Source organism: Acyrthosiphon pisum, chromosome A1 (genome assembly GCF_005508785.2).
Source record: "Acyrthosiphon pisum isolate AL4f chromosome A1, pea_aphid_22Mar2018_4r6ur, whole genome shotgun sequence".
Lineage (NCBI taxonomy): Eukaryota > Metazoa > Arthropoda > Insecta > Hemiptera > Aphididae > Acyrthosiphon > Acyrthosiphon pisum.
In genome coordinates, this window is record NC_042494.1 from 140,158,717 (window position 1) to 140,170,872 (window position 12,156).

The following is a 12,156-nucleotide window of genomic DNA, read 5'->3' on the forward strand; positions in this document are numbered from 1 at the left end:
AAGGTCATGCGGACGACCGCGTTTTAGACGTCTTTTCTGGTGGGCGTATGTGTAAGTTGAAGTGTAGTGAGCCAGTTGATTTGTAGTGAACTATAGAAATTTGCAACAAGGGCACTTATATGATCTTGAATTTTAATGATTCGTAGGTATTTATGTGGATTTTCGTTGCGTATGAACCACGCGTGTTTGTTATTATTCTTAGTATTTTGTTTTGGAAAATTTGTATTTTTCTTAAGTGTGTCGCTGAGCAGCTACCCCAGATAGGGCAGGCGTAGGTAATTAGTGAGCGTAATAATTGCTTGTAAATTAATATTGAGCATATTTTTTGTATAGCTGATTTTTTGTTTAGGATAGGGAATAGCATTGAGAGATTGTTATACTTGTTGTAGTTTAGAAGCTATGCGACGATGTGAGGCCCCCAGGTTAACCTCTTGTCTAGCATGACACCAAGGTACTTGACAGAAGGCAGCCAAGGTATGGAATCGTTATCGAATCTTAAAGGTGGTGGGAGTGGAGTCATAGATATGTTTAATCTATGATGGAGTTATAATTTAATAAGATCTTATGGCGTTCTACATGTATTATGATTTTATTTTCACACACTTAAAATTTATATTCTGAGTTTGTGACACAAATACATAATATAATAAACTATACTTATAATGATTAATTACCATTTATAAGTAGGTACAATTAATTAGTACTATTTTTTAATAGTCATAACTCATAATAGTAATTACTATTGTTATGTAGATATGTAATAACTGTACAACTTTTTTCAAATTATACCTTTTAAAAATAGGTAATGTATTTCTAGTTACATTATTGCCTGCAGAATGATAATAGCCAAGACAAGAAATTTTTTTTTGTAACGAGAAAGTAATGAGTTTCTTTTCTATTTGAAAATAAAAGTAATTTCATAACAATTTTATTTGAGTAATGAATAAAGTAACTTAGATACATTTATCTCTATGTAACGAGTAAAACAAATAAATAAGTTTTCAAGAGTAACTTACCCATCCCTGCATCTATCTTAAATCGTGGTATAACTATAAGGTCTATTCAGTTTTCATTCGCGGCACGCAAATAGGGCTATTAAATAGGCTCGTTCAAAACGCGATTTAAGATATCTGATACATTTCTCCGTGCTTAATGATTTTACCTATATTATATCCACGGTTTAAGATAAATCTTAAATCAGTGTCGTAGCCAGAAAATTTTTAGATTCTGAACGGTTAGGAGCGATAAAAGTATTGGTTTTACAATGATGTGTGTTTAGTTATTAATTTTTTATAATGCGTCTGTATACACGATTATTAGTCGAAATAATGCTTCGATTTTCAACTTCAGTATCTTGTTCAATGGGAAAATGAATCTAGTTGGTACTTTTGAGAGGTCAAAATTTAAAATTCCCAATAGTTTTCAAAAGCACCCGGAAATATAAAATTAAAATTAAGGAAAAACTGGAATTTTTACGCAAAAATCTGTTTTTGGCAAAATCCATTTTGGCTTTTAGTGTTACTCTAAAACAAATTATCGTAAATACATGACATTTTTACCGATTACGAAAAAACAACTGCAAATGCCTTATCAAAGTTGAAGAATTTAAGTGTTTAAAAAACCCACACACACAGATCAGTATACAATCAATACGTTAGAAATAATTCTAAAAAATATTTAAACAAAAAACTGTGATTATATACACAAATTCTAATTTTTATTATTCGACTATAGTCTATAGATAAAATAAATGTACACAACAAAAACCTAATTCCATAAATGTAATATTTATTTAACTAATATTTATATTGATATTGAACTTAATATGATTAAGTGGTATATTTATTACAAAATCAAATTGGATTGCAGTCTAAGGTTATAACTTATAACTATAATGTACATAGTATAATTTTAGTCGAGTAGGTAAGACTTGCTATCCGCTTACAAAAGAATTAGAGTAGAAATATTTTCATTGCTATTAAACAGTGGAGGAAGAATCAATACATCCATTAATGTAAAAGTAATAGGTCATACGACAATAATAATATCAAATTTAAAATCATTTGGCATGAACACTTAGTGTATGTCTTTTACAGTCACGGCCTGTTGAGAACTTTTTTTCACACTGACCGCACCCGAATGGTCGTTCACCTGTGTGCGTTCTATTATGTTTAACTAAACTTCCTTTATCCGAAAATGATCGGCCACAAACGTTACACGCATATGGTTTCTCCCCGGTGTGCGTTCTATTATGTGTAACCAAATTATGTTTGTGCGAAAATGATTTTCCACAAACTTCGCACGCATATGGTTTCTCCCCGGTGTGCGTTCTAGTATGTGTAACCAAATGTTTTTTTTCCGAAAATGATCGGCTACAAACGTCACACACAAATGGTTTCTCCCCGGTGTGCGTCCTATTATGTGCAACCAAATGATTTTGCTGCGAAAATGATTTTCCACAAACATCGCACGCATATGGTTTCTCCCCGGTGTGCTTTCTTTGATGTCTAATTAAATTACTGAGACTGTGTACTGTTAGTCCACAAACGTCGCATTCATATGTTTTCCTATCTGTGACGGTTAAGTCGCACTGGAGAGGAGTGTTTCCAGTGAGAACATTTTTATCACTGTAGGCATTGATAGACGATGGATGCGTTCTTTTATGTCTAACCAATTTATTTCTTTCCGAAAATGATCGGCCACAAGCATCACACTCATATGGTTTCTCACCGGTGTGCGTTCTTTTATGTTTAACCAAAGTTCCTTCTTCCGAAAATGATTTTCCACAAACATCGCACGCATATGGTTTCTCCCCGGTGTGCGTTCTTTGATGTCTAACTAAATGACTTTGCATCATAAATGCTAGTCCACAAACGTCGCACCCATATGGTTTCTCACCGGTGTGCGTTCTTCTATGTACAAGCAAATTAGATCTGTACGCAAACGTTTTAAAGCAAAAGTCGCACTGGAGAGGAGTGTTTCCAGTGAGAACATTTTTGTCACCGTATGCATTATTAGACGTTTGATTACAATATTGGCCAAAATACATACCTGTGTCGGTCATGGTTCGATATTCCGAAGTGTGATCGTCTAGAGAATCAAAAAATTCTAATTTCTTACCGCCGTCTTCACCAATATAATTATTACTAACATATGTCCCCACTTCCGTTTCCACTGATTGAGGTGTATCGTTTTTTGAGTATTCTTTGTCCGACGTCTGTAGTTTACATTTATTCGATTTTTTCGGTGACATAACTTCTTTACTATTTACAACCTATACAAAATTAATTCAAAATATTCATTAGTATTTTGAATTAGATACACAATAATGTGTATCATTTTAATCCTTAGCTATAAAAGATAACATTTTATACATTTTTTACTACAAAATAATTTTTAAATTTGATACATTCTGTCAAAATTCGAACTGTATAAAAAAAATGTTTTGTTTTTCTATATTTTTAATATTTTTCAATTACAATTGTAACAATATATCAAGAGCCTTGTGTTACATTTTCACGCTTTTATACCCCAGAAAATCTATTTCTTTAACTATAGAAAAAAAAAAATTTTAATTTTCCCGGGAACATTTCAAAACGAGTAAAAATATTTTGAAAATTATATCAAATATAGGAATTGATAAAATAAACATTCAAAATAATTTGCACATTTTCGTGATTTTTACGTATATTATCAAAATTCGAACTTTAAATTCTTTATAAAAAAAATTCTGATTGGATTTTTAATATTTTACAAATGTCAGGAAAAAAAAATAAAAAAATTGTAAACTGAAAACATACGTTTAAACACTTTAAAACAAATCAATATTTTTTGAAAATTGTATCCAGTATAGAAAATGCTAATATAAACTAAACTGTCTAAACTGAAATATTTAAGAATCTCAGCATGTTTATTTATTTTACAAAAATGCCCAACAACTTTGCAAAGTCTACCTTTATCAGCATTAGACAAATATTTCTAATAATTCAAATAAATTACAAAAAAGTATAAATAATTGAAACATTAGATACCTTAGATTTTTTCTTCTTTTTCTTGGTGTTTTTTGAAGGACTAAAACAAAAATACAGTTATTAATTATACAATAAAGTAAAATATTAAACATATATTTCAATATTCTTATGTGTAGAAGGTATAATACAAATTATAAATCTAGAAATACGGTCTTGAGTTATAAAATATTAATAATACTAAAACAAGTTTTAATGTTAAATGTAATTTTATGATGAGCATATGCACTCCATTGTAGTTTTCTTTGTTATTAGTTTTGTTTATCATTTTTATATTAATTTATATTACCTATAATAAATATATTACAATAATGTAAACTTAATATTTATAATATTATGGTATATCATGTTTATTATGATATATGTATACATAAATTAATTTATTTGCATGGTAGGTATATTTCATTTAAGTTAATGAACCTTTACTTAATTCTACATAGAAAGCACCTAATCTATAATTTTGAACTACCTGATCATCGGAGGCAATTTGTTTATTTAAGTATGCACATAAAAAATAATATGAATTAATTTAAACAAGCACAAAGTCAATACTTATTTATTTGAAAATCTTTTTACTTTATAATTATTTATTCACCTTTAAGAATGTAATGATGCCAATTAAAAAGTCATTATTAGTTATAAACACAGGGAGGATTTAAAGGTTTTCCATATATTTATTGACTTTATGCAACTAATCAGGGGTGGAAAATGCGGATGAATTATCCACAACAGAATTTGTAGAAAAAAAATGTATTTTCCATATTAAACCATATTTTGGAATTATATTGGACATTGTTTAATTGTTTCATATGTAACTGAATTCAAATTGTATATCAGAAAAATATTTGTAATAATTATGTTTAAGTAAATAGTAAATATAAACATGAATATAAATATAAATTATTTGAAGTAAAAAAAACATATTTTCAGTATATTTAACAAGTTTAAGGACAATTAAGAGAACATTTTAAGATTTTTTTAGAACATATTAAAATCATATTTTAAATTTTTAAGAACCTAGAAATACGGTCTTGTGTTATGAATAATCATAAAACAAATTTTAATTTTAAGATGAGCTTATCATTGTAGTTTTATTTTATTATTGATAATAATGAACAATAATTAAAACAGGTATTCAAATGTTTGTAAAAGACATACTCAACTAAATCTATACACACCAACTAATAGTGCATACCTGGGAAAGTTATTTTTATATTTAAAATAAATACTAAATTATTTCATTAGGAAAATAGGTAAAAAATACATTTGTTAGTTTTTACATGATAAAAAAAAGGTAGAGTAACATGGGGTAAATGCATAGATAATATAAGATTAATTAAATACATAAGGAGTTTGTATGGGTTGAAATACTTTATTATACCTTTTACTTGTACTTGGTGGATATTCATTTGAAACGTCAATATCAGGACAACAATCAACATCAATTACACTAAAAACAAGATATTATGTAGTTATTTAATACCTATATTAAGTAAATATTATTAGTAGATATAGTTGTAAAAAGTGATTTAATACCTGTTATTCATTAAATTCACGTCATGTTCTAAAGAAGTTTCACAACTTCCGACTTCGTCTTTCACTTCTTTCCTATAAATCAATAAAATCAGTATATTTAAATAACTTAAATTACTAGAATAAATATTACGAAGACAAATATTTACATTTTTGGAATGGCACCTAGTTTTAAAATCTTCCGTTCATTTTTAAAAGTAAAATGATCTGGAGAAAAGTGTGCACTACAAATTCGATGCCAGTCTTTAACAACTTCTTTTATACTTAAAGAGTCAATCCAAATTGATCGTATAGTTTCATTCTTTGGAAACCTATAACAATGAATGTCAAATGTATAAACTTAAAATTATATTGTTATATAAAACAAAATTTAATTTATGACTCACTGATGGAAACTGACGTCTTTGTGTGTATTTGATGCACTACAACACAATATACAACGATGGACCATGATTTCGTCTTACAGTTAATACGATACAAATAATTACAATTAATTATGTACGCAATGTAAATTGAGTAATAATGCAATTGATAATTGCAATTTATATTTTCCAAAGGAAACCCAAAAGAACATTCCAATATGTTTATCACATTTAGCCATGATAACATAATCATATTAACAAAAATGTTTGACCAGATAACAATTAAATTTTGCGATTTTTGCCCCATGCGCCATTATACCCCAGGTTACTCTACATTCTACATATTATTATGTAGGTTCCTACAAGGTAAAAAACAGATACATATGTTAATTCGTACACTGTAAAAAATATTATAGGTATATTATGTAAACTCCTATACGTATAATTATATAATATGATGGTTATAAAATATAATTAAAATCGCAAAACGCATTTTCGCAAATATTGAAAAATATAATATATGATTATTATAAAATCTAACATAGGTAGGTACCTCACCTTTTTTGCCGTGTAGGAACTTACATAAGTATCAATATATCTAAGGGAAAACTTTGGCCCAGTGGCGGCTATCCTATGGTGGATGTGTTGCTTGAGCAACACACACAAAATTTGGTGGGTGGGTGGGTACCCAGATGGCCAGATGGGTGGTTGGATGGATGTTGGGTACTTCAGTACTTGTGTAATTTTTTATCATACTATGACTTATAATTAAAACAAAACAATACTAAATACAAGTTCTGGAATAAATCGTTTTCAGACGAATATGTTATGCTTAGTTATAAATAAATAAAGATTTTATAAAAAGTAGCATAGAAATGTAGGTACTTAGTAATTATATTATTTACTGCTCTAATATATTGCCTATAGGTAATTCTTCCTTGAAGTAATTTATTATATCTCAATTTGAAACTAAACTATGACTAACCTAAACTTTTGAAATTATGAGACTATAATATTATTATATTATCATCATCATTATTTTTTTTATAATATATACAATATTGTATAGTATTATACAGTATATAGTTTTTGATTTGGTTGTTCTTGTTTTAAATTTTAAAGTAATAGGTTATAAGTATAATTAATTTTGTAACTAATTTATAATATATTGTTGTATATTTTTTTTTAAATTATCACACAGTTTAAAAAACACCCAATAATTAGAAAAAGGTGGGTAAGTGGATGTCGCTCTGCTGTACAGTAAGTTACAAGTGGGTCACTGTATAATGGACAGTATTAAATTTGAATTCAATGAAATAATATCATTGTATAAGAAAAACGATTCTGAGTGGAGACGGTATATCAGTCTAGGTATTAGACATATATATACTTATCTATGGTATTAAAAAAAAATTGACCTATAATAGGTACCTGTAATTAATTCCAAATTAATCATATCACAATATAACCATTAGGTACTTATAACGAGCTAAACATCAACAACAAACCGTGATAGTGTGATACTATCATAAATATATAATATTATACTTTAGAAGTTTCAAGTACCCACGAATAATATTATACAATCATAACAAAATAATTAACATAGTTATTCTAGGTTTTATAAAATGTAATTTCGTCCAAATTTGAACTTAAAATGACTATAAAAATAAACTGTGCTTATGTATTTCTTAGAATTTTTGGCAACAGATTTAAATATTTACGTGGAATCTTGTTTTAAATTTTCAATCCTTAGATATAAAAGTTGAACATTTTATAAATTTTTATCTACAAAATAATTATTCAATTTTAAATTTGATAAATTTTGTCAACATTTAAACTTTAAATGCTTATAAAAAAATGTGTGCATATGTATTTTTAATATTTTACAACTGATATTGTAACAATATATCAGGAGCTTTGTATTATATTTTTACACTTTTTGGCCCAACAGATAAAACTTTATTGATATTTTTAGAAAAAAAACTAAAAAAAAATGGACAATGAAAATGTCTCTAAACAGTTCAAAATAAATCAAAATATTTTGAAAATGTTATCGTGTATAGCAAATGGAAATATAAACAACCATTGAAAATTTCATGTATGTCGGTCATTTGTTTTAAAGTTACACCAAAGACCAAATTCAATTTTGTAAAAAATCGATTTTGCTTAAAAATTCCCGTTTTTCCTTAATTTTTCTTTTGTTTTTCACGGCGCTTTTGAAAATTACTGGGAATTTTAAATTTTGACCTCCCCAATGCACCAACGATATTGACTTTCCAATCGAACAAGATACTGAAGTTGATAATCGAAGCATTGTTTCGACTACTTATCGTGTACACAGACACAAAAAAAAAAATATAAAAACATACATCATTGTAAAACCAATACATTCATCGTTCCACTCAGAATCTAAAATATGTGAACCAATGATGATTGAATATTGGTAATTTTTATTTTCTAATAAATATTGGAAAGTGGGTGGGTCCTCAGAAAATATATTTTCAGCAACACATATTTTTTTGAGAATAGCCGCCACTGCAGTTTGGCCAGTTTTGAGAAATACATTTTGGAAATGAGTTCTCCCGATAGACGGGCCATTTGGTAAAACACAAATTTTCAAAAAAATTGTTTGAACATGTTCCGGCAGAGATAGCGCTTTTTAAACTATATCAATAGAAAAGGGTGATTAGCGTACAGGTTCAAAGCCCACTTTGGCCAAAAAAAAAAACAATGTCATAGAATTTATTATTTTAATAATTTATGCATTTATAGTTTTTTATATGTATGCAATATGACGTAGGTAAATACTTTTAAGCAGCTTTATAACTTAAACGTTTTATGTGGTTACCACAGAATAAATTAAATAAATCCTAAGAATTATTATCATATTATAAATTATAAATTATTTAGGTATAATATGGCTATTTGGTGAGAAAGTGGCCAAAAGCGTCCGCAGGGTTGGGTGGCATGTAGGGGAAGTTGCCCCCCCCCCCGCCCATTGGCTTTTTACGGTTAAATTATTTTAATCATAATTGATGATTTTAATCTCCTAAAAAAACTCAAAAATGCCCTAAAAATTCTGAATAATTGTGAATAATGCACTAAATTGTTTTCATTTTTAATTATTATAAATTATAACACACATTTTAAACTTTTCAAAGATTGTAAAAGAATTTTACAAAAATGTATTGATCATTTTTGGAATTCTTTAATCTGAAAAATTAATTAATTTTTTTTATATAGGTTTAGATCATGTATTTTTTATAAATATTAAATATCATATAATTAATAAGCGTGTACATTTTTCAAAATGCCTAGAAAATTTTAAAAGCATTAAAAATGCAAACTTAAAACTTCTTTTTCTATTTATGTAAGTTATAAAACGAGTATTGCTGAATTCAGAAAACAACTTAAAGACTAAAGTGCATAGAAATCACAATATCAATTACCTATGTAATATAAAATATCGCAAAATCCCTACCTAAATATTTTTAAATTACATGTAGTGGTGGGGCCAAATACAGTACTGCATAGTGTAAGCCAAGTTTTTACTTTTTGGATAAGTAAAAAAAAAAATTAAAGTTTATAGATGGCATATAATAATTTCAACTTTCCAAGTTTGTGGTATCAATATGACTGAATAAGCTAGAAACATTTAATTTTATAAATTACCTAAAATTATCAAATCAATGGTAGCATTTTAATATTTTTTTTTTTTTTTAAAACGCATTTACTAATTTATAATTACATAACAATTAATTAGAATTAATGCTATAAGATTAAGTTTTAACTAACTACCTATATCCAATAGTATAATTCATAAATAATTTTTACATTCCCTACCTGGTATATAAAAGAAAACGTGTCACAAACAATACTTTATTATTACATAGGAATTTAGGATACTGAAACAAAAAATTTAAAAAGGAAAATATTTTGCCCTTTGTTTGACAAATTCCTGCGGACGCCCTTGCAAGTGGCACCTCACATTGTTTAAATCTAGCAATATCCGACAAATGTGACATTAAATCTATTCGAAACTGTACTGACATCATACAAAAAGTATGCGTGTTTTTAAATAGGTACTATTAGCCTATTATGCGACCTGAATTTATTTTAGCAATATATCTGCTGGCAAAAGTATTTAGCATAAGTAAATAAGTTTAACTCTCAGTAAACTTATTCAATTTCAAAATATTGATTTAGTTGAAGCCATAGCACTGTCGGCAGGTCATGTAGTCATCTATAATGTATTAAAAAATATCAGAATTAATGCGAATGAAGATTTTTTAAAAGGTAGACAAGTGAGTGCAACTCTGCTATACAACAATAGGTAGTTGTCGTCTTGTCGAGCATGTCGTTGTATGGACCATGTGCTATAAATTTGAATGTCATACAATGATAGATCATTGTACCTATACGAAAAACGATTCTGAGCGGAGACGTTATGTCAGCCTATACGTCATGCATAAATAATCAAATTTAATAGTTAAAAATGCCCTTATAAAAATCTCATTGTTATAAATAGCGTGAAATTTCGCTGAACTTATTCTTGTTGATAGAGGTAGAGAAACTTGTTGGGAATCTTCTAATAAAAAGTTTAATGTTAGCTATGAAAAGAAAAACTTTTATGAATTTCTAACTGAAAAATAATTTATAAAATTTGAAGAAAAAAAAGGCTATAAATAGATAAAAACGAGTCAAAATCGTTTAAAAATTGTGCCATACAATGTACGATATTTTATTGATGCCATATAACCCCCCCTCGGTTAATTCGCTGGATACGCCAATACTCTATATGGTTCAAATTTATCCTAAAAAAGGTATTATGAATTCACTGGTCTGCAGCATTACGAGTCTACGCTTGAGCTAGTTAAATCTATAACTGTACCATACCTATATATTGTCTGATAATTGAAATTAAAAATTAGATAATTAAAAAACTTAAACATAATATTACATTGCTGGTCCCATTGTTAAAAAACTAAATAAAATATTATTTAAAAATCTTCAAAAATGTTTTAATCAAATATGTACTAAAAAAAGCAGTGAAAAAAGTGAATATCGCTTTGCTGTTCAGTAGGTTACGAATTGGTCAGTGTATAATGGATTGTAAAAAAATGATTCTGATTGGAGACGGTTCGTCAGTCTGGATATTTTATATTGGTTTGCTTCGATCATTAAAGCCTGTAAATTGTATTAATCATATAATATTATTATTTTTTATTCGTTTATATGGTGATAAGCAAAGCGTTAGAAATTAAAATCCCATTTTTAGCGGTTTTTTTCCATGGCATTAAATAATTTTTGAGAAAATCAAAAAACTACCTCTCTAAAGTACCATATTGATCCAATGTGTTAAAAGATAAGATACTATATTATGTTGAAATTGAAGCCCTTCTTCTGGTAGACATTTTGTATACGGGATTAAAAAAATAACAACATTGTGAAACAACTAGCTTCTTCTCTCTGCTCAGAATCTGAAAATTGTATGTTGTTTTACAAAATATATATATTTGTATTTTATTTTTTTCTTATATTTTGTTAATCAGTATAAAGTTTCTTTATTTTGTAATTTACTATTTTCTAACTCACCCACCCATAGCTAGCACTACGAGCCTTGCTTTTTGAGGAGTGTCTCAATTTTTTTTTGTTATAACTAGGGCTCAGATTTATATGTAAATACATATTTTCTCTGCGACATGATAAACCAATTTCGGCAAGTGATAAATTTGTTTCACAAGATTTTTGATAAAATGAGCTATATTTGATTTTACATATTTCACAATTATTCAATTTTTTCTCACATATTTAGACAATATTATACTGTTTTACGCTGGTTCTTACGACCTCCGGTTAAAGTTAACCGACACTTTACCTGCGGAATTCTGCCGGTAATAAAATCTGTTATCATCCGGTTAGCGTTAACCGATACTTTACGGGACATTGTAGGAACGGCCCTTAATGTCTTTTCTTCAGAGTTAAAATAAAAAATTGAAAGGTTATCATGATTATATATTATACCGACGATTTTTTTAATTCGAAAATTTAAAAATGCATGTTATTATTAATTGTAATCAAGATAATCGAGGTGACTTGGAACTACGAGGTGAGATGTAACAATTTGGTTTTTGTTTAAATATTTCAAGATATCTATCAGGGTATTTAATATAATTTAATTGCACCTCCATTAAAAAATAATATGTTTTTCATATTTATGACTATAATGT

General features: G+C 27.7%; 2 protein-coding genes across 2 annotated transcripts in view; both read right to left on the reverse strand.

Annotated features, from left to right (window-relative positions):
- Window positions 1–1,768: 1,768 nt before the first annotated feature.
- On the reverse strand, window positions 1,769–6,312 carry LOC100164840 (zinc finger protein 436). Its single transcript, XM_001947744.5, has 6 exons — window positions 5,948–6,312; window positions 5,711–5,872; window positions 5,565–5,636; window positions 5,410–5,478; window positions 4,032–4,071; window positions 1,769–3,274 (listed from the first exon to the last, which is right to left on the reverse strand). Exons 1-6 carry the CDS (start codon window positions 6,010–6,012, stop codon window positions 2,060–2,062), a joined length of 1,623 nt encoding a protein of 540 aa, XP_001947779.2. The 5' UTR covers window positions 6,013–6,312; the 3' UTR covers window positions 1,769–2,059.
- Window positions 6,313–11,384: 5,072 nt separating this feature from the next.
- Window positions 11,385–12,156, reverse strand: part of LOC100166845 (MATH and LRR domain-containing protein PFE0570w) — a 71,700-nt gene continuing 70,928 nt past the window's right edge. Inside the window, exon 14 of the mRNA XM_029488442.1 lies at window positions 11,385–11,406. Within this exon, the coding sequence (XP_029344302.1) occupies window positions 11,400–11,406 (7 nt within the window). The 3' untranslated portion in view covers window positions 11,385–11,399. The remainder of the gene's footprint in view (window positions 11,407–12,156) is intronic.

Bases quoted from the DNA above. Each gene is read 5' to 3' on its own strand.
- LOC100164840 (XM_001947744.5), bottom strand. From the start codon at position 6,012: ATGGTCCATCGTTGTATATTGTGTTGTAGTGCATCAAATACACACAAA. The intron at 5,637-5,710 runs GTAAATATTTGT...ATTGATTTATAG, and splicing joins CTAGGTGCCATTCCAAAAAT to GAAAGAAGTGAAAGACGAAG. The intron at 3,275-4,031 runs GTATCTAATGTT...AATTTTGTATAG, and splicing joins AAAAGAAGAAAAAATCTAAG to GTTGTAAATAGTAAAGAAGT.